Source organism: Seriola lalandi, unplaced genomic scaffold (assembly GCF_002814215.2).
Source record: "Seriola lalandi dorsalis isolate HSWRI2012SDOR001 ecotype SW California unplaced genomic scaffold, Sedor1 jcf7180002054864, whole genome shotgun sequence".
Taxonomy (NCBI): Eukaryota; Metazoa; Chordata; class Actinopteri; order Carangiformes; family Carangidae; genus Seriola; species Seriola lalandi.
The window spans coordinates 87,492-110,951 of NW_019525417.1; the positions used below are offsets into that span (position 1 = coordinate 87,492).

At 41.6% G+C, this 23,460-nt stretch overlaps 1 protein-coding gene across 2 annotated transcripts in view; it reads left to right on the top strand.

Annotated features, from left to right (window-relative positions):
- The first annotated feature begins 2,752 nt into the window (after positions 1-2,752).
- Positions 2,753-23,460, top strand: part of cdh4 (cadherin 4, type 1, R-cadherin (retinal)) — a 194,380-nt gene continuing 173,672 nt past the window's right edge. For both annotated transcript variants that reach the window (XM_087179767.1, XM_023428032.2), the window contains exons 1-2: positions 2,753-2,969; positions 4,224-4,335. In XM_087179767.1, coding sequence (XP_087035893.1) covers positions 2,916-2,969; positions 4,224-4,335 — 166 coding nt within the window. In that variant the 5' untranslated portion in view covers positions 2,753-2,915. The remainder of the gene's footprint in view (positions 2,970-4,223; positions 4,336-23,460) is intronic.

Below are 23,460 nucleotides of genomic sequence, written 5' to 3' on the forward strand. Positions count from 1 at the left end.
TTACTCAAGTCTAGGGCTGCACAGTTAATCAAAAATCTCCAAGTGCAATATCCAAATCGTAGGAGCAAGTTGTGTGTTGTTAATACCATAAGCGTTGTGATGCTAAAGAGATGCTCCGGCCTACAAATCATATTCTGCAGACATAAAGGAACATGTTTGTTTCGTATAAGACCAGAAAAAAATCCCATCATCATTTTTAAATTTCCTCAGTGAAAATAAAATGCAAAAACGATCATTCGAACTAAAATCACATATTGCTATCTGTCTAAATTATCGCAATACAAACATCATAACTAGAAAATAACAATGGCAAGTGTCTCCCCCCGTGAAGTAGAATGAGAAACAGCCACACTGTGATCAGCACATGTTGCTTGGATCCAAGTGTGGTGGCTCATTTTGCTCAAAAGGATCAGAGCTGCTGATACATCGACTGATTGAGAGACACCAATTACACAAGCCTCACTTAAACAGTGGGTGGAACTATTCTGCGACTGAGCAACAAGTGTATCATGGAAATTAATCTTAAGTGAGTTAAATTTCTTCCCTAATGATTATATTGGTATCAGATCGTGTACTCGTTGCCCTAATTTATGCAAGCAGCATCATTAAACTCCCAATGGGATCCTACAAAATTTGTGCTTTGGTGATAAATGCAAAACTGTGCTGTTGTAAATATTCAGTTCCCAAAACAAAATTTATGAATGAAAGTATCTTCTCTGAATAAATTTTGTTTGTGGTGAGAGGGGGAGAGAGAGAGAGAGAAAGAGAGAAAAAAAATGGAGTGACAGTCATAGCCAGTATAGTCTATATAAGGGGGTTCAGTAACTTCTTTCCCCCTATAAAAACAGAACTGGGACCCATTTTGTGAGATTCGTTTAATAATTCAGCACGGCCTTAAACTAATTCACGTCAAGTGCCCAGATGGTATTTTTATTAGGCAAAAATGCTCGATACTTGAGAGGAATAATTTACTTGTGTTCTGAAACTGGCAGGCTACCTTCGAGCCACACAGAATTTACTGAGTAGGGAATCAGTTGGGCCCTGTCTTCAGGGCACTAATTCAGCAAAACAATAATTTCATGAATATCATTGAATTTGTGCCGCAGCGGCAGATGAGGGAGGATGGAGGGAGTGGGGAGGTGGGGTGGGGGTATCTTCAAGAGCAGCGACGATGAGAAAATATGAGCACAAAGAGAGATGAGCTGATATGTCTGAGTGTGTAATTCAGACAGAGAGGGGGCATCCGGCCGTGGCCTGTACTGTGTTGTTACCAGTTAAAACATGCGCATGGGCTTCTCTAACTTCTGCATGTCAGGAAATATAGCAGGACTGCTGGATTCATTTGAGGATGTGCAATTTTCAGCATATTCAGACATTTTCTTACGGGAACCCCCCCCCCCCCCCCCCCCCCCCCCCTCCTGTCAGCTGCTGCTCCCATGTGAGAAAATGATGGTGACTGATACAAAGATGTGATGTTATTTATTAGAGTCATTGTTTATTGTACAAGGCGCATTTTAAATCCTTTGCCGCACTGTTCCTCTGCCAAGTTTTCAGGGTGTAATAAAAACAGCAGCACCACGGTGCCCTGAAGAGAGATGAGTGGAGTGTATTTCTGATATTTCTGGCCTTCAAAAATCCTGCCCTTTGGACAGAAACACCCACTGAGCTGTAGTCAACTAGACTAGAAGTACTTCTTAATTATCAGCCCCAAGCAGTTTATTTTGAAGACACAATTTAAAGGAAAGAAAGTGAAAAAAACACTGTACAGAGACACTTTTTAAAACGGATTGAAAATAAAGCAACAAAGTGAATGGCAGTGACAGCAGGCACTGGGCTGTGTTGATTGACACTGCAATACTGTCCTATTCCTTTTGATGGGATTAAATTGTCATGACCTCTCAGATATGGAAATTCAGGCACTGATCTGAGGCTCTGGAAATGTCAACATTATTAAATTGTGAGACAACTTAATATTTAAAGTCCTGAAACTGTTATTGTATGTGCCTATTATATTTTTTCTTTAAGTTTTATAATGAATTCTCAAATTCTATTTTCATAACATGAAGTAAAAAAAAAAACCAACCTACCAGTCCTGTCCTGTTTTATATTTGATCTTGGTTACGCATTCTTCCCTGTGGCAGAGTAACAGACATGGTGTGGTTGCAGAAAAATTCTCAAATATAACAATAAATGGAATAATTTTTTTTTTGAATAACATTTTTCACCTGTTTTATAAAAAGATATGAAGGCTGACTATTGGATCGATTGATTTGACAAAATGGGTACATACTTTTTGTAGATCATCGCATAGGTTAATGTTTCATTTCATTTGATCCTTACATTTAACCATCAAGTCTTATCCCGCAGTTGTTTATCACAGCAGCTTTAATAAAAAGCTAATAACTCGGCAGCTCTTGCCGTTCTTATACCATGGATCAGGGGCAGAGGGGGTAACTGGGGTGTGAAATAGACTCCAATAGACCATTTAACTGATGGACACATGAAAGGACTCGGATGGTTGGCTGTCACTCACACCGTCAGACCCGCCTTTGCTCCATCTGAAGTCAAAATATGAATCTAAATAGCCTGGAAAATGCGTTTTTCTACCAATAGGTCCCAGAAGTGTACGGGGCATCGTTACATGGAGTCATTTGGAGCTACAGACTGTGCACACTGCCATGCCTGCTCCTCTGTGCGGTAGGAGGGGTTGTAGTGACGCTGCTATCCAATGGGCACCGGCTTCCTCTGGACGGAGCGCAGCATCTCTGCCTCAGCGGCACTTTTGCGCCAGACAAGTAGGGACGGTCTCTCGCTCAGCATCCGAGAAGAAGAAACACAGCTCCGGGAATTACTGAGGTGTTTTTTGGCGAAGAAGACTCATCTCTCCCCCCTTTTTTTCTTAACGCTTTGCAAAGATGAACGTTGGCTGCGTCATCTTGGCGTGCACCTTACTTGTGGGCGCATCCTCGGTAAGATGAGTTAATTTCTTCATGTCTTTTGGGCTAACAGTACTGAGGAAGTGCTGCACTGCTGTAGTGCTTACTTGGGCTTTGCAGCGCCCGCATGAGCAATCGAAAGTGGCCGTAAAATGCTTAAGCTACTTTCTCCCCGCAGTGTTGCGCTAAAGGCAACACCACGCGTGTAATTGAGCTTAATACAGCAACGTTTAAGGTCAAGAATATTTATGTGTGAGTGTGGTGTAAAAAAGTCAATGACAACTCCGCTCATTAGCTTCCCCGTTCCCTCGCCGAAATCAACGGCATTGCATTATTGCAGAGGACAGTGGTGTCTAGAGGGGCTTCTCGCTATGTTGGCTGCGATCAACTTCGTTTACGCACGTTTACGCACTGTCATTTCTCCTTGTCTAGATTTCTAGGTTTAGTGTTTCAGTTGAGACTTAGTCATTTGGGTTAATGCTTATCTCTGGAGGATGATTTAAGGAGTATACAACAGTTATGAATAACCTAGCTTACTTTATTTGCAAACTTAGGAAAATAATTAACTGTACTCAGCCCTATCTCCCAATATCTGCAGTAGCAGTCCTTTGTTGAGTTTTGCTGATGTGCAGTCGGGGAATTATTGAATTACATGTATTATGCAAGAAAAAGCAGAAATATTTTCCTTTATAAAAAAACATGAAGCTGAATGAAGTGGATGGCTGCAAGTGCGTTCTGTGGAGAATTGATAACCTGCTGTATGCTGTGTGTACCATGCTTATGCAGCAGTACAGTTCAATACATTTTACTTCTTTCTTCCGCCTCTATAACACATGCACACACACTGTGTTTCTCCTGCTCTCACACTTTGATCAGCATGGAGAGTATATTGAACGTTTAGGTCAAACATGTCCTGCTAGCCACAGATGTTAATCTATATAGTGATTATCATTACTGTCATTATCACCTCTTCTGTCATAATGTTTACAATAATCAACACATGATGATGATGACAGCACGGTCTGTCATAATAATGACAATTTAATGATCATTAAAACAATCTATTCCATGAGACTTGACGATTCACTACAGTGGTTTGAAGCAGGTGTCTTCAGCCTCAGATGTGGACGAATGCAGCATGCTGTAGTCTGAAGCAAATCACTCACTGTAGCCAGAGAGACTGTGAGGTTCAATAACAGTCTGAAAAGGCTGTGAGATCAGCTTGTAACCCCGTGGCCGCAAGTCAATTTGCCAATGCTTAACAGGCTGTCTCATTTTATTCCTCAGGGGAGTAAGGCAGGCCAGCCCCTTAAACCCCTGTGCAGACCAGGCTTCTCCCAGAACTTCTACACAGTGATTGTCTCGAGAGACGTATTGCACGGCCAGAGCATTCTCAAAGGTAAGTCTGCACCAGCCTCATAGTGTGATTGAGTGAGTAAGTGTGTGTCTAGAGGGACATATATTATGGAGCGTGGCTCTCCATCACTCCTAAAGAAGGTCAGAACACGCTGTGGTTGTGGCTGTGCAACACAAGCAGCTCATCTTGAGCACAGACATGCATATATTTCAGCAGAGGGATCCAGTTGTGATGGAGCTTGTCTTGAAAAAATCTTGCAATGTGATTAAATGTGACGTGACAGCAGGTGTGTAATGCATTCTGTTCAAGAGTTGTCATTTGATATGAACTTTCATTGATGAGTGAACACCTAAACTACATTGATTGCAGGTAAAAAAAAAAAAAAAACCCAATACATTTCTTTTTTTTTGATTAACTGAGCAGCGGCTGACAGAGCAGACTAATTTAAATAGCCTGTTTCCTACTCTGCACGTTTGCAGCTGGAAGCCCAAAACTTTTATTTTATTCCCAGTGTTTATTGTAATACATTTTGCAGCCCTTTTATTCTTTCTGTTTTTCAGAGGAATTCAATTCTGTTTTCATTCGCTCCATTTCTTTTCAGTGCAGGCAGTGTACTGAATCTACTGTGAGGTTCATCTCCTGCCATGTGAAATTATGCCGTAGTATCTTCAGTGCACCTCTTCTATTTGCTGGTGAATCTTTATCATAATGGAAAACAATCCCTCTCAGCCACCTCACACACAGGGTCCCTATTTGCATAATTGACAGATAAACAAAACCTTTGACTTTCAGCGGATGTGTATTTAAAACATAGAATATGTTATATCTGAAGCTTTCAACTCCTAGAACTGAGAGATGAAGAAATTACTCCCAACATGAGGAGTACTTCAGCATTTAGGAGCATTTCAGATCCGACTATAGGTTTCCGCTATAAGAGTCGAGGGCCCACTGTTTAGGTTGTTACACATTTCCTCCTATTTCATCCCTGTAACCTACTCGAGACTGTTACTCACACTTGCGGGCAACAGCTCAACGCAGTGTACAAGAAGCTTAGCTCTCCCCTGACTCTTTTCTTTTATAGCCAAATATTTGTCTATTGTTACATGAAATGCTGTTTGCCAGGAGGAAATGGCATTCTCATTGTAACAGCTGTTTGAGCATTTTCCGGCTGTGAGCAAAACAATTGAATTATTCTGGAGGTTATTTTGTTATTTAGGAGGCTGACAAGGACAGTGCAGCCGGTCAGTGGGGAGCGATTTTGCCTGAAGGGGCTCAGGGCTCAGGGTTTCTGCCTGTTTGGAAATGGGCTGAGACGTCCTTCCTGACCCAAACAATATTAACAGAGGGTGATGTATCTAGACGGATAACTTATGTTGGTTCCTCCTCTGTGTTTGTGCGTGTTATGCAGTATGCGCGTGTCTCGAGGGGATGTTGCACACGCATGTAGCATGTCCTGGTGTGCATGCTGTATTAGCTGCTCATGCTTCACTTCAAGTAGAGGTTACAGCAAAGCTTGACGGCATCAATTTGATTTAGCTTATATGCTGCATCAGCTCCTGCTTTGATCCCATATTACCTTTGCTCCCAGTCTCTCTTTTTCATTTTGTCCGTCTCTGTGTTTGTTCTGTGAAAATCAATCTGAGAGCCACGCTGTCTTCCCAACTGGCCACTCAAAGGGATATGGGCTGCAGCAGCTTAAGTCCTCATGCAGTGATTAATGTGCATTGGCCAGCCTTACTGGAGATCTGTTTTCTGTACAGTGGGACGCAAAGCGGGGGGAAGCTTTTAGTACTAACGCCACAATATGTATAACCTGAAACTGTCACTTTCCCAGAAAATGAATGGGCTGGGGATGAGATGAGGGAGGGTCTGGGATGCTACAGAGCTGGCTAAGGGGTTGCTGGACTGCTGTGGACCGTGGCTGTTGTTTCCCTGGAGAGATGGACAGTGAGCGATGGGGGAAGGACCAAAGAGCTGTAGCCCAGCAGGTGCAGTGTGAACCAGGCTTCTGCTTCCAGTCGCTGAACAATGTGTGGACTGCAGCTCTTTTCACACTGAGGTGGAAGGGGGAGTTATTTTTCCGTTTTTAAGGTGCGTGGGTAGTTAAAGGAGTGGCTGTCAAATTCCTTAACACCAATCTGAGTTTAATTGTATATGTTGTATATGCCTGGTTGTCACACTATGCTTCTGCTTAAAGGTCCATGCTGGGGCTTTCCCACACTGTCCATTTTCCAGGTGATCAGATTGGAGAGCCATCTTCCTACATTGTTTACCTTTAAGGAAGCCATTGTTTATAGTATGGACGGAACTGTCTTTAGTGGTGTCTTCATGATCTGGAAATACAGCGCAAATTTTGAAATCAATCCCAACATATATAGTATATTGGGGTGATTTTCAAGCCTTTAGTATAGAGTTGACAGTAAAAAGATGAGAGGTCCCCAGGGCCGCTGCAGGTCATGGTCGGGTCCTTAAACAACCAGGCAATGAAGGCACCCCAACCTGCAATTTCATCTGTATTACCACACACAAAAAGAATTTTACATGATCTATGATGGAACATGTAATCCTTTCTTTGCTGGTTCCCCTCCTATTTGGCTTGTCACCCTATACCCAATAAATGCCAGATTAAACGAAAAGTGATGTTACCCCCTCAGATTGTTTCTTTCTCATATGTATTTACAGGCATTTCCAGTATTTCATTCAGACAGTCAAAAATCTTAAATACAACAGCATGCCTTTTGAAAGGGTCGGCAGTGATGACTATTAAATGATGAATAATTTGTAGTAAATTAATTTTACTAAAACACTGGTATGTACCTTAAACCGTTTTCTATAGTTTTCCCTGTAGCTAAAGTGAAGTGTCTGGTCAAGACTTGAAAGGTCATTTTTGAAATGTAATGCATCATTCACTGCCCCCTTTGGTCATTCTTTGGTGGCTTTATAGGTTAAAAAGGCTGTTATGGCTTTGTGGTTGACCATAAAAGACCTTTGTTTAACTAACTCACAAATCTCTGCGCTGCTGCTAAGTTGTGCTGAATAAATCATCCCATGCTCCTGTGGAGATGTTTGTCTGAGAGCTGGGTCAGGATTGGAGGGGGAGGCTGTGGCACACAGGCAAGCAGACAGCAGGGCCTTGAGTCGTGGTCCGTGCAGAGTCCCGCTGTGGGCAGATAAGCCATGAAAAGAAATATTCCAGTGATTGCACATCGCTGTGTAAACCATCATCTCGCTCCGAGAGCCGGAACAGACACCTAGGAACACGGACAAGGGGATGTGGCGTCCGCACAAAAGAAATTGATTTGAAATACAGTTCGGTCAGGATAGTGTCTCTTTAAGTCACTGTCAATGCATATTTGAAAAGACAGCAGTGATGAGTTTCACCCTTTGCCCCTCGCCAGTCCTGAAAGACAGTGAGCATCACAGCTCTGTGTGAGTTAGACGCCTGTCTGACTTCATATTTTGCCTCATGTCACCAATAGTTTGTGACAAAGAAAATGACGAATGGATTTACAGGACAAACCTTGTTTTTGGGTAAAAACTGATTTCAGCTTTTAGAAATACAGCAGGGGGCCACTTTGTTGTGGGCAAATGAGATAAAAAAAACAAAAAAACAACGATGATAACTTAATGTTTTTCTGGAAGACAGCATCACAAGAGACGTGTCTATTCCTTAACCAAGCATACTGTTTCTGTTCATAAAGCCTGTGCTTTGCCACTTCAACTCCACCTTTAACACAGACATTTCCAGTTCCTGTGTTGTCTCTTGAATCACATCACAGGAGATGGACTTGCTCTACGAAAAAAGAAATCCACAATTGGGTCGCTCTCCTTGCCTCCTTCATCCCAGGGCTTTTAATTTAAAGTTATGTCTTTCTACTGCATAGAGGGGAAGAAATGACATACACTGTACTTTAATCTAAAAGATTAATTTAGGGAGGATCATGTCTCCATCAGCAATACGCTCTCGGCATAGATTTCCTATTGTTTAATTCCATCTCTAAAAGTTACTCATACAAAATGACTTGTAACATGACCCCAATTAGGCTGCAGCAGGGAAATCTGGCAAGGAGCCATATCTGCTTTGAAACAGTCAGCTCAGTGTTCGCTGTGCTGTGGAGAACTTCTGACTCCTAACCCACTATCCAAAGTGACGGGACTTTCATAAATACGTCCAGACCCAAGAACTGAGGAGGGGGGTGGGATTACGTTTCCAGGCATTTAATAAGTGGAATGCCATTTTCCTTCTGACTCACGAACGTCTCTCTTGTCCTCCAGAGAGTCTTTCATCTCTGCAGCCAGGACCTGCAGTCTGTGGCGAGCTGATAGAATACAGGTACAGAAGATGAGCCACATCATTTCTCTTTATCTCGCCTGCCTTCTTACCAAACCAAGCTACGCTCCTATATCCCTCAAACTCCCCACAACATGACATACATGCTGAGCCAATTCCATCAAGCAAGCCACCCAAGATATAGTACATGCCACAGCACAATGCTTTTCATCCCGTTTTGTAGTCATTTCCTCGGTGGAGGTAGTAAGTAAAAAAGGGGTTTTGATAGATGGGGAACTGGCTGTCAGCAGAAATATTATTGCGTCTTGTCAGGGCTTTCATGTGAATTTTATTAGTTCTAGTGCACTGATCTTGACTGATCTTCTCTCACTGTGTACTGGTATTAGCTTTAGTCTGATGGTTAGTCACTGGGTCATGGCGTGTACTCTCATGGAGTTTCATTACAACACAGATAGTTTTCATGGCTTTTCCATCTGGTGCCCACTGAGAGACAGGCATGATTCATTTCACCCTCCTTGCATTTATACGGTGACAAGCCGTCAGAGACGAGCCAGACGCCAGACTCCAGGTGCTTTTGAAAAGCGCCTTGCACGCTGTCTGTTTGCACTCTACTGGGTGAGATTGTGCAGTAGATCTACATTCCCTGACAAAATAGAGGTTAGCTAATTGTGCCCTGGATTCTGACCTTCAAACGGCGCTAACTGCGATATTATCAGACCACAGATTGCATCTGCATAAGCTGGTGGCAGTGGGTTAAATCATAGAGTGATTATAAGGAAAAAAGGAGAAACTGGGCACTTCTGATGGTGTTAGCCAAAGAGAGAGTCCTTGGCAAAGGGATTAACGGATAAGAAAGAGGACTGTGTTGGACGGGGGAGTAGAGACTTGCCAGTATATTTCAGGAGTTGAGACAAGGGCAAATTTAGAAAAAAAAATCAAGGATAAAGTTAAAAGTGGTGTTTCTTTCTTCTTTCTTAGAAATTGCCTCCAAATTACAGTTCAATCCTCCTGATGGATGCCTCTCTTTACATACACTATAAAAAAGTAGCAGAAAGCCTGAACAGCTCATCTGTCATTGATAACCTTGTATTCTGTGAATACTATTTGCATTTGTTATCGAAAACCTTTTTTTAATTGACCGCCCTCCTCACAATCAATGTGTATTAGTGTTTTGCATCTCAGTGCGCTTCAACGATCGGTGGCCTTGATTAAGACTCTATTTGCTTTTTTGTTGCAGTGCAGAAATGAACACTTTTCCCACTATGAGACCTCTGTTTCACCTTTTAACTGTAAGTGTAACCCAGAATGTACCAGTTCATTACAAGGGTTTCTCTCCCCTCCTCTAGGCTCGAGGATTTACATGCATCTGAATACAAATCAGATCTTCAGCACTGAAGTGGTCTTTCTTTAGCTCCAGTTATTCACTTGTTTGCATTGCTGTGACAATGCTCCCTTCAGTGTCATTTAGGTGGATTATTGGATAGATGATGATTACTACAATTAAAAGAAAAATATGAAAGCAGTTTAACTCCACCATCCCTGCAAAAGAAACTGAAAAGATGATAGTAAAAACTCAATGCAAACCTATCTGAAAATAATGTGGAAAAACTTGTACCAATTTTCCATTTCCTTTTATCATCAATCTGAAATTGCGGACTTTCAAAGCTGTGTGGTTTTGAATCCTGTCAGGTTCTCTTCTTCCAAGAAATAAAACACATTGGGGAATAAAAATAAAAATAAATTCACATACTGTATAGACTATAAATGTTTTCACCTGGGGGATTTTTACCATCTACTTTCTCTAGTTGACCTCCATCACGTCCAGCCTGAATGTGCAGTCCTATGTGCCACCTCTGTGATTGTTGTAATTATGCTGGAGTGGTTCTCTATTAGGAGAGGGTTCACAAATCTTCAGATCTGCTCAGTCTTCCTTTCAGAGAGGAGGAGGAGATAGAGGTCGGCGATATTTGTCTGCAATTTTCATCCACAGTGCGGTCTTCTGTCGTTTGGGACAGTGCTATTATTTATTTATGATGTGCAATATGTAAATGTTTTAATTTGAAAGTTCAGTTGTTGCTAACTATCAAGTCCCTGGCTCATCCTGCCTCGTGTTTTCCTGCCTGCAGGCAGGTCTCTCAGCCCGTGAGTGGACTGCAACTCCACTGTCTTGGACTGCAGCTGGTGACAGTGGTTCTTGTTCCACTCAGGTCAGGTCTGGTTAGGACTGATTGAATTTCTGAAATTAAATATCTAAATATAGAATCTATTAATGACGTGATCTGTAAGATTTATCTGAAAAGTAGATCATATGCCAAAGTAAAATTATCCACGATATAAGATGGTCAGATCACCCACCCCTACACTGAGGGCAAGAGGTGAGAGAGGTGGAACAACAACACCACATTTGAAGGCATTCTTTTTTTTTTTAAAGTATATTTTTTGGGCTTTTTATGCCTTTATTTAACAGTACAGTAGAGAGAGACAGGAAATGGGGAGACAGAGAGATGGGGAATGACATGCAGACTGTAGCCTCAATATATGGGGCGCCTGCGTAACCCACTGCGCTACGCGACGCCCCAATTTGAAGGCATTCTTAAGCGTCATTGTTTAACATCAGCTCCTGCTTGTGAACCCCCCTTTGACATTTCCACAAACTCCAGCATGTCAGACAGAAATGTTTATTTTAGCAGGACAGTTTCAGCTAGTCCAGATTTGAAACCAAATCATCTTCAGAACACCAACTTCTTGCATCCATCATGTTTTTATTTTACTGTGTGTTTACTGAGTGATGAGCTGTGGGAACTTGTATACCCCAGCTGCCCTCTTGCTCAGCTGTACCTTGTTTTTCTCTCCCACCCCCTCTTCATTCCTGAGTCAGGTGCTCAGAGTGACATATAGTTCCTCACTTTATTGATAAATTACGACCATGTGGTTTGACCTTGTGCTGCCACTTGACCTCACATGTTCTCCAACACTCATATCCTCAGTCGGCAGCACTGGAGGAGATGAAAAACACGGCCCAATCAAAATGATTTACGTTTGGCTTGACTCAACACATAGATCCTTCTAAGCTGCTGCTAAATGCATCTCCAGAGGGCCACTCTGTATTGTAGTGTACAACCATTTCTGAAGCCACAGGGCTTTTGCTATTCTATCGCCTTAATTAAAAGACTACACTGTCAAGATGCCTTTGTTCTACAAACTCTAATATCACAAAGGTCCCTCACCAGAGAGGGGCTTGTGCTCTACTTAGTTCTTTGGATTAATTCAGCCTGGAATCTATATGATCAGGACGCCTGCATGCTCTTGTCTTTATCATATTCTCTTGTTTATTTCTGTTAAATGTGCAAGCACACAGTATATTTTGTGCATCGTGTGTAATTGTGTGTGTGTGTGTATGTGTGTGTGTGTGTGTGTGTGTGTGTGTGTGTGTGTGTGTGTGTGTGTGTGTAGGCAGTGCTCCATCCAGAGGGTGATTATCTTAAACGGAGAAATTAAAGGATTACAAACCAGCCCAGTAATCCAGCTGTCAATCTCACGGCTCATTAGTAAGCAAAGGAGAAGGATGAATGAGAGAGAGAGACATATAGCACACTAAGAGAGGGGTGGGGTGGGGGGGCGTGGGCAGTAATACCTGTTAATAGTGGTAAAGAAGTAAACTTGTCAAACAGAAAGGAGGCTTTTTATTTCCCACATTAATTAAAACTTTCATTACTAAAAGAGAGGCATTGATTTCACTTTAGCAGCTGAGACTAGTATTTTCAGTGAGATCTAACAGTAAAATTCAATTTGTCACAAACTGTTTAAATATAAAAAATTACATTTATTAAATTGCACATTTTTGTGTAAATACACTGAATGAAAGCAACATGAAGGTTTGACATTTCTCTTAATTTCTGTTTGAAATGATTTTTATTTGCAGCTGCATGCTCATAATTTGGCTGCTAGAAAAAGAGATGTTGTTACGCTACTCAACTGCTTGGGTTGAGCACATTAAACTGCATTAGGATATGCATTGGAGCATGACGGCGGACATTAGAATCTATCTTAAGGATTCACATTGTTATTGTACCTCTGACTAGTAAAAATTAATATGCCGAGTGCTACCAGCATGCTAGTGAGTGCTCATGGATGCTGCTATTCACAGTTTTAAAATCGCAAATGAATGAGTGCAACTACAGTGGCATATATAGCAACATATAAACCGTCTGTGTGTGCTGCAGATTAGCCTTGGTGTTGAGAGATATCCAGCGTCCCTGCCATTTTTCACCAGGCTCTGAGGCACATAAAAGAAACAGTTTGGGAAACGATGGCACCATAAAAGAAAATAGAAACACAAAATTCTGACTCCATTATGGAAAAAAGGCTAGAAATTGCATCTCCTATGGCGGTGACGCTTTTTGGATTTGATTGTATCAATTTGCTGTCTATTTTGATGTAAAAAAGCGGGCTGTGTGCAGGCTTATTTGCTGGTGCACAGTGACTTGTGGAAGCCCACTGCTGGGAGCTGTTTCTTGTGCAGCTCATATCATCTCATTTAATTTGAAACTCGCCATTCTCTGTTTTTCTTTTGTTTGTTTTTACACTTTTCATAGATTGTACTTCACCCAATCAGGTGTCTCTGTTTGCACTTGAATTCATTTTCTCCCATGAAACTTTCAGTTAGCATTTAGAGGAAGCCATTGCTTTTAATCTTGTTGTCATGTTATAGACAAAGTTTCAGGGTGTACTTGTGATAGCTGTTACCTCTTGAACAACCACTGTGTTGCTTTTTTGAAAAAACACTACTGTTGCTGGAGCAGAGTGAATTTCGATTGTACCTTCTGCAGACAGACTGTTTGAAAGAGCTCATCTCTGGCCAAGATTCAGATGGCTGATTTGGAAATCACAATATGGAACCATGCTCCATGCTGTTGTGATGCAGATTTGTCTGTGGGCGGCTGACAAATCTGCAAATATGTTTTGCTGACCAGAATAAACACAAGATATTTTGTCGTAGAACTGTGATACAATGGAATCCATTCTGTTTCCTGTTCTCTCCACATGTGCTCTAATGTCAGTGGAGAGTTTAATCTTTTGATGTATTTATGGTTTATTTTTACTTAATTTCCATGAACACATCATCTCAGCTGTCTGTCCGTCCATCCGTCTGTCCGAGGGACCTCATCATGTATCACTGACTCCCTTATGAATCAATTTCTTCAAAAACTACGACACCAATAAAAGCATGACTTGTCTTATTTATATTTAGAGCTGCACTCGCATCGAAAGAGGTCACACAAATTGTAACCCACACACATACACACTCTCACACACCTTAACTCTTACTGTGGAGATTAATTCATTGTTGCAGAGGCCCCTGTACGTATCTGCACATATGTTAACTGTGCCATTATAATATTAGCTTTGACCTCGAGATGGGTTTCGTCTATGTTATAATGATCCACCTGCAGACTTCATATCTGTGCTGGAGAACAAGCGCACATTTAAACTGCCAGGAAAAAAGATTTTATGTCTAGATCTGATTGTGCCTTTTGTTACTGCTTGCTCACTTCTTGACATATTTGTGTGTGATGTGGATAGAGGCGCACTGCAAATACCCAAGAGAAGATTATAGCCACCGGCTAGCAACAGTCAGAAATCCACATGAAACATCATTACCATGCCAAAGATGTCCCAGTTGCACACAAACGTGTCTTTTGTTGTCTCCGCATAACAAGATGGAGTTTTTTCAAAAATTCTTAAACTTGACATTTGGCATTTTAGTCTTTATTTTGTGAGAGCCTGGTAATTCGTACAAGTGCGGAGGAAAATCTGGGCTTGAAAGCCCACTTTTTTGATTGAAATATGGGAGCTAATCAATAGAGCCCTCCTCTTTGCTGGCAACGTGCAATGCAGACACACTCTGGTAGCATCGATCACAGCTTCAGAGGAATCACAGTTTTCCTCTCCCGCTCTGCTCTGTCTCTCTGTGTGCCGCTCTCCCCCTCTCGTTCCCTTTCTCTTGTCTTGTTTCTCTCTGTAGCCTCGTATAGGTTTTCAGATAAAAATAAAAGCTCTGAGAACCAACAGAGAGGAGAGGCATGGGTGGGTGGTTGGGGAGGAGGGGTGGGGAAGGGGGGGGGTGTTGGTGTTGGTGACAGTGTTTGTGCTCTGCACCACAACCCAGCAGTAAAACAATAAGAGCCAGTCTGACTAACCGTGGCCTCTGGGAATAGAAGCCTTCTTATTGCCATAAACAGCAATTTAGCCTGGGTAAAAGAAAAACGGATGCAGCCATATTACTGTGTCATCATGATTACAGCCACCACAGGGCTGTGGCAAAGTGAATGATGGCTGTTACATTCAGGCACCTATTTTACATTACAAATTTATAGCTGCGTAAACCAATCCAACATCAAGGCTAATCCAAATGATAACATGTCAGAGCTGCCACACATAGGTGAAAGATGCTTGACTCCAGCTCTGCAGTTTGTGGCTCATCCATTGCTGTGCCTGTGTGTGTTAAAAGCAGAGAGATTGCTATGCCGGTGGAATTCACATACAGTAGCTAATGTCTGTGCTTAAGCATGTAGCCTTTTGATTTGCTGCCTACAAGTTACTGGCTGAACATTCTGTAGTCATTTCTTATCTACCTGTCTAGTCCCAACCAGAGGATATGGAAAGGTTTTCCCTCTAAAAGTATCATCATAAAGCTGAGAGTTAAACATCCTGGTTGAATAAGCTCTGCTGATCTGCAGGGCCATGAGCCTACTGCGCATAACTCACCTCCCATGAATAAACATCCACTATCTGTAGATATCTGGTGGGTCTTTGGATTTCATGTGGTGATTCACAGCTTCATTTGCATTTCTATTATGCTTTTCCAATATTATATTAAACCATTGAAATACCACGTGCTTTGACCACAGCACTGGTCCTGTCTGTTATTTTTAACTGAAAGCTTTTCATGCTTGGGTCAGGTTCAGGGCCTGTAGAGCTCATTATCGTAGAGCTAGGTTGGATGTTGGCAACGATACAAGACCCTCCTCCACCTTTAGGCAATGCAGCGTGCTAGAAGAAATGTGAGGAGGAGTTGGACAAAGGTCTGAACATCAGCAAAATCATATGTGTGATCAACATTGCAGGCTGCATAACAATTTACACTGAGGCGTCAAGAATGGACTTAGTTACAAATTAATCAAATGTGCTTGTCATTGGGATGTTTGTTTGTGAACAGAGTTCATTTCCATGTCAGTCTAGTACTATTGGTTCTATAACTGTACAGATGTTAGTCAGATCAAGCAATGTGTTGACGGCATAATTGTAATACAATAACAGAGGGTTATTACATTAAGCACATAATGGCTGAATTGCAACACTGAATCAACTTTTAATCTCTGGCGGATGTTTTGCTATAACAGTTGATCAGTGTGTCGTCTACAGCTGGGCTGAATGGATAAATTACAGCTGCGTGATATGTTGCCTGAACAGCCATGCTAGTATTGAATGTTTTCTCATGGAGTCAACATATGTGATGCTGCTTCCCGTGACATCAATTACCTCTGTCTATACTACTCATTTTCTCAATGTACTGTTTTAATCTCTTTACTCTTCTCATCTGCTGTCGCTCTGCTTAGGCTAAAACATAATAGATTTGCTACCTTTCACTTTCAAAATGATCTCAGTGTTAGGGGTTAGCCATTTTTGCTGCCCTCTTAGCTTAGTTTTAGCTTACTAGCTTATCCTCCAGTCACTCACAGTTACCACGGCCTTGCTAACTGTACTATGATGATTTGTGTTAAACTGTTCCACTTTTGAAGATGTCTCTTCTAGAGACACGTGCAGTGGTTAATACAACTTTTTTCTGCTGCCATATACCTTTTATATGTCCCAGCACTGCAGGGAGGTTTAGCTTCAGGCCTGATAACAACTGTTAGCAAAACCACAAGCTGTTTGACAATATTGTTAAAACTAGAAAAATAAGGTTGCTGATATGGATTTTCATTTAGTGCAATCTGAGTTAGGTAAATGCTGCTATTTCAGTGATGAATTAGTCCAGTTGTTCTGATGGTTTGGTTACGTGAGCATTGCTTCAGGACATTTTGTTTATAAAATGGTGAAAATTATCTTCTGCTCTCAGTGCTCCACCTGTTGAATGCCTCACTGCACTCTTTTTTTGGGGACTGAATTTTGCATGTCTGACAAAGCCACTTGTTGAGCCACCTGCATATTTTATCTGTAGTTAACAGATTATGCACTCTGCCTCATTCAAATTTCCCCTCACAATTTTTTTTACCATCACACAGGTAAAGTGTAAGCTTCCATTTTAACAGGTAAAAGTGATTAAAAGAAACAGCTGCAGGCTGAAAATTGAACCAATTTTAATTTAGCAGCTGCGTTTGAAGCTTCAGTATTTACATAATTTGTGGAAACGTTAATGCAGATTGAATAGGGCAGCTTGGTTTAAGTCCATGTAATATGGAACTGTTCAGCACATGTGAACCCACAGCCACACTGGTGCCAACAATATTCCCACAGTCCTGGTAAATATCTCAATACTTGCACTGCAGTTGTAAATCACAGTGTGTTTTTCATTCTAATTTAATCAAATCTCATTTCTTTGCAGTCAACAGAGGAGAAAATGCAAAAGAATCGCTAACTTTGTCTTTTTAACAGGCATTAACAGAGACTGATAGCAGTGCCAAAACGTTAGTTGTGCCCTGCAAATACTTGAAGATGATGTTTTCAAAATATTCTCTTAATCATCAACCCCCCTCCAGTCATTCACATGTTTAATATGCAGAAGCCACATCCACTTGTCACTACATTTTAAACTGTAGGAACAGCATCCAACTGCTGAGTGGAGAGAATCTCAGATATACAAGACAGATTCTTGTGTTAATGAATTGTAAAGATACAACTGACAGAGTGACCGCGCTGAATCCACACACACACACACACACACACACACACACACACACACACACACACACACACACACAGCCTGACAGGGAGTGAGACAAGATCATTTTATTTGCTGGTGTAATTCTATCAAGCGAAGACATCATCAGGAATGGGTCACACATGGATCACTAACCTTAAGCCTCGCCTCCTCTCCTCTCCTTTCCTCTCCTCTTCCCTCATTTCCTCTTACCCTCCATGCTCTCTTCCATCCGCTCTGTTTTGATTCTTTCTTCCCCCTGAAAGACTTTCAGATCCAATTTGCAGTCCTCCCTGTGCCTCTGTTGCCATCTTTCTCAGCTTCGGTGTATTCACCTGCCTGAAGCTCCGTGTGAACTTCTCTTCACACTCTGGAGATTGTATCTGTCGTTCCAGGGAGAAATGGAGCAAACACAGGATAAGATGTTGACAGTGGACGTCCTTTTTCACGATTTTAAAGAACATATGATACATGGTATACATAGTTCTGTCTGCCTGTGTGTGTGTATTTTCGTGTGTGTGTGTGTGTGTGTGTGTGTGTGTGTGTGGATACGTGTGTGCTTTAGCCCCCCCCCATTTTCAATAATCTTACCACACACCACCACAAGTCAGAAGCAGGGCCCTTGCAGGCTGCATTCTAAATACTCTCAAGGCTGGAGGCAAAGCAACATGAATTTCAATGAATTATTAAACAGGATTATTTATTTACTTCCTCTGCACCCTGAACCACCTAACTGGCAAATCTACATAGCATTTTTTCAAACCTGTGGCACATTTGTATGTATAATTTACTCTCACGGCTGAATATTTTCTTTAGGATCTTGAGTTTAGTCTATTCTGTGTTCACCTTAGGGAATCACCCTGATGGACTTTGCAGTGCTGCAGTTCTGATGGAGTTTGATCCTACATTGTTCTGCAATTATCTTCATGAAGAGATTGGTTTTGAAATGTCAGTTAGCATATTTTGTTTCTTGGGCATCATATGGTGCTTCTGAATTTTGTTTTGTTTTTGATTAATTACATTGTGTGAATCGAATGATATTGTTTTGCTGTGTGAATGTGTGTGTGTGTCAGTCTATGTTTGCTGTGGGAGAAAGAGATGAATAAGCGAGCAGAGGACTGGAGCCCTGCCAGCCCGTGAGACTCCGACGCACTGCAGACAAGCCAAACCTCCATCCATTCACATGGAGCTCTTCGTGGTCAAGCTTCCACCGTCACTGTGTCGGTCCGGATTTGTGTGTTGCCACAGGTTCATGTGTACTGTAATTCTTCAGCAGTTTCCATTAACAGATATTGTGCCATCTTAAAGGCATGATTAAACATCAAACTAAACCTCACTAGCTAACAACCTTGGTTTTAATATGAAGTTTTTAATGAGAAAATCTTACCAATCTCATGGTAAACATCATTATGTATTTATAAAACCCTGCTTCGGGTCATTAACGGCACAGCACACATCAAACATGGCACCTTAATAAAAAGCTAACAGCCCATGTGTAACTGAAGCGGAGAGTGTGTGACCTATGCAAATAGCACACAGATGAAGTGTAAATCAAGGTAAATGAGATGACACATCTATTCCTACAGCTATGCTGCCATTTATCCAGTGTGAAGAAGTGTGTGTGTGTGTGTGTGCAGCAACACTACTAGGATCCTGCAGGAGGGCAGTTACACTATAGCAGGGTCCTCCTAATATTACTACCAGGGGTGCATCATGTGCTTGATAACACTGAGAGAGATATGAGTGTTGTGTCAGGACTGAATCAGTTAACAAATGGAGCCCTCAGGGCTAATAAACGCACATGAATTGTGGTGTGTTATACAGGCTTGCTCTGTAAATACTGCCAGGCTAACACAACTTGTCCTCTATCAAAATGTATGATTATTAAGGAAGTGTTGTCAGTTTCACTATAAGAGTGCTAGAGAAAGTGCATATGTACTTAACATACATACGTATGTGTACACACATACATCTTAAACACTGGAGGAAAAACATTCCTGTGGCTCAGTGAGTCTTTGTAGTTAGCTGGGCTGCAGTTGATTTGAATATATATATATTCACACACTTTACAGCACGTGGAGTAAATGGAGATGCAAAATGCATGCAGGCTAAATGTGCTCACAGCAAGGAATTTTCAAATGGTCTTTCACCAGTCAAATTGTTGATCTGGAAGTCATATTCTGAATGCAAGTTCAGGAGTCAAATTTGCTACAAAAAGATATGCAAAATGCTAAGAGGGAAAAGATAAAAGTCAAGTACAAATTGCTTTCTTTTGGATGGGAACCCAGAAACCAAGTTTCAGAGGGAGTAAAAAGGCAGAAAGTCAAAGATGCCCTCCCACACAAAGGAAAAAGCAAACTTGAGTACAGCTGCAGCTGCCGCACATATCTACCACCATTACAAAAAAAATTCAGCCCCTTTTTCATTATAATGAGAGAGTTTTCTGGTTGTAACAAGATCTTTTTTGTATTGTAATGTGGTACTTTCATGTCGTAATGATATATTTTTCTCGTTACAAACATCTCATTATACCAAGACACTTAAATTCCAAAAAGATGTGTTAATACGATGTTATCACAAGAAACACCGCCATGTTGTTAGAAAGAGTAAGAGGTTCAGAAAGAGGTTCATACAAAACCTTACGTGAAGACATTTTAATCCATAGACATAAGAACTGACAAATATTTTGTTTAAAAAGTGCAAGTAAATTTAAATACATGAACAAAAACTTCAACAGACAATAAAATACTACTAAAGTATACTTTACTAAAGTATAAAATACTGCTTCAGTTAACAACATTACGTGCACCTCCTGAATCCAAGCACGCTTTTCTATATCAGTCACTACTGGGAAATAAGATTCTTTCAACATTGTTCTTAGTCCATGAACACAACCATTCACTGCGCTTTATAATGCAAAAGTCTTGCTGTGTTTCATACCAAGCAAACTTATCTCAATAATTTAAATCAGTCATTGTCAATTTCTGTGATGTCCATAGGCTACAATGTCCTCTCATTATTTTTTGACTAGATCTACTTCTTAAAATAAGAACTCTTTGAAAAAGTCTTTTTATTCCCAAACACGAATTATTCACTACGGTGCGTGGAGGCCTCAGAACCCAAGGGAGACTTCAAACCCCCACCCACTGTGGCCTCATCCCATCTTTCCATTTTTTTTCCCACATAAATTTGTATGTGTCTGTGTTGAAATATGGACCAATGAATGCGGAGTTACTTTATTTGCAAATAAGAAAAATATTGTGATTGGTTTGCTGGCTGTGTCTGTAATGTGATGATCGGTCAGGCCAGGTGGTGACCGTGGCAAAGGCAGCTGGCCGGGTGAGAACGACGCTCTGCAAAAAAGCATGGAAAACAAATGCTGGAGCAGTGGAGCAGCAAAGAGAGACGAAAAAAGAAAAGAATATCAGGGAAAATTAATTCAGAAAAAAACATACCATCAATCTCGACTCTTTTCAAAAGTCCACTTGCTAGCATTAGCAAAGAGCCTGAAGAGGACGATGCTAACGTCTAAGAGGAGGAGGACAGTAATGCGGCATCAAGGCCTGAGTCCTGTCCATGTACTGTTTAGGCTACTGTTTGTGTGTGTGTGCATGATTGTGCCTGATTTATGATTTAAAAGAATCTGAATCATAGAACTGTATAGGTGGAGTAGTATGTGCTTGCATATGCAATTCAGCTACACACTGCGTTGAAGTTGTTGCTGCTAGTCCAGAAAAGTATTGTTGCAGTCATGTTGTAAAGCCTGTATGACTGAATATATCTACAAGTGTTGATATTGTCCTTCAGGTTGTGATCAGAGGCTGTGGCCTGTCACTGTAAATCCTGTACAAGCTACAGGTATTTACAACAGATTATAGCCTCTGCTGAGAACCTTTAATTCAAAACCTGGATTGGATGTCTCTTTGGAGAACAGAGGGGCCTCCAAGATTTTGTGCCCAGGGGCCTCAGCATTCTTAATCCGGGCCTGGTCATTACGATATACTATTTTATATTTTTATAAAAAGAAAAGTTCCTTGTTGCAATAAGATAAGTTTGATTGTTGAGACAAGTTCCCTGTATTAGTGGAGTGAGTGCTGTGATAACAAGAAAACCATGTGTCAGCATCATAAGAAACTGAGCAGATTATTTCTCTCATGATGGCCGTAGCAGTTTGACCAAAGCTGTTTGAACTGTCCCTCTCCCTGTGCACTGTGTTGAAGAGAGGGAATACATTTCATCTGATTGTTGAGTTTGATGCAGCTGCTGCAGAGCAGACCTTTTCCTCTCTCTGACCAGTCAGGCCAACAGGGTGCATGCCATCATCTCTTCCACATGCGCAGTGGGGGGGGGGGCTCACCTCTGAGCCACCTGCTTGTGAATGTCTCTTTTAAAGTGCTGGGGGAGGAGGAGGGAAGTTAAGTGCTGATGGGTGCATTATGGCTTCCTCAAGTTTGTTATGTCGGAGGAATGCGCTCTGCTGTGTTGTTGTAGTCTTGTAAATGCTGCTGAATCAAATCCAGCTGAGTGCTGCAGTGCTCAGGTTACATGGCCAACATAATCATCAGAGAAACGACATTATTCAGGCTGGCACGATGCTGGTGCGTGCTGACATAATAGAATATAAAGGATGTGTGAGGGCAGTTGCATTAAATATCTCTCAAGGCTCCTCCCTTTCATCACATGGCCATGCACTGCAGCAGCCACAGCAGGGTTTAAACAGAGGAGGGCTGCACTGATGACATGCTGTTGAGTAGAAACAGGGTGAAAAGCTTAGCTGGGCTAACGTAGGCAGGCAATAGCACTGGGCCTCCTGCTCTCTGTGTGTCTGCATCTGTTCCAGTCTGTTCACTGTCTGCTCTGTATACATTTCCCTTTCCGTCTCTTCTACATCATCATTTTTCATCCCGCTCTGCTCTTTGACATTTATCCCCCTCCTCATTATTCACCCCTCTCTCTGAATGCTCTTTGGTGTGGTCTCTTGTCTAGCTTGTGTTGAGCCTTTCTGTAATGCCTCTGCCCATTTTATTTGTTTTACTGAATCAAGGCCAGAACAGTGAGCTCTGACAGACCTCTCCATCATGTTCGGCCTAGTGATTGATCTCAGATGGGCTTCGGAAGAGTAAGGACTTACAAAACAAACAAACAGTACACGCACAAGATGTGTGTGAAACATCTCACACACGCATCAACATACTCTTCGCAACGACAGCTGACGTCAGAGTTAAATGGTGAAAGTTAAACGAACTGAATTTCTGTCTTTTCTACTGTTTGATTAAGATGAAGCAATTGCCAACACGTTTTTCTGCTTAAGATGTGAGCACTCACAGTAAAAGCCCTTTTATTCACACTTATTTAGATTAGGCTCCATCAGCCCATTAGCATGGATGCTGTGGCCCCTTGGCAAGAGCTCTGCTTCTGACATCCAACTCAATCATTTATGCTGGCCAGTGCCAGTGTCCATGTCCAGCACAGAAAGATGACACATGGGCAAGGGATGGCAGGCTGCTTCTCAGATGGCCTCACTACATTTGTATAATTCAGCGTAGATTTAAATAAACCCCATATTATGATACAGACCAGTGTTAACTTTATACATTTTGTCTGTACAGTTATGCAACTGTCTAAATCAGATGATATTGTTTCATCAAGCCCTTTCAGTATCATTACAAAAGAGGAAACTAGCTCAGCTACCTCTGTTTGATTACTACATGTGTGAAATGGGATCCAAACTGCACCACAGTCTGCTTCCATTTACACAGAGGGCTCCACTGATAACAAATGATAACAGTGGGATCTCAGAAGGATGTCTTAGTAAAATGGTCGGCTCATTCCACAGATTACTGTCACGTGTTGAGCTGCGATGACAAAGCATTCATTCAGAGGGAGAACTGTATTGACGAGTATGTACATATAAGACAGACGGCCTGTGCTTGTGATGCATAAGAGGGTAATG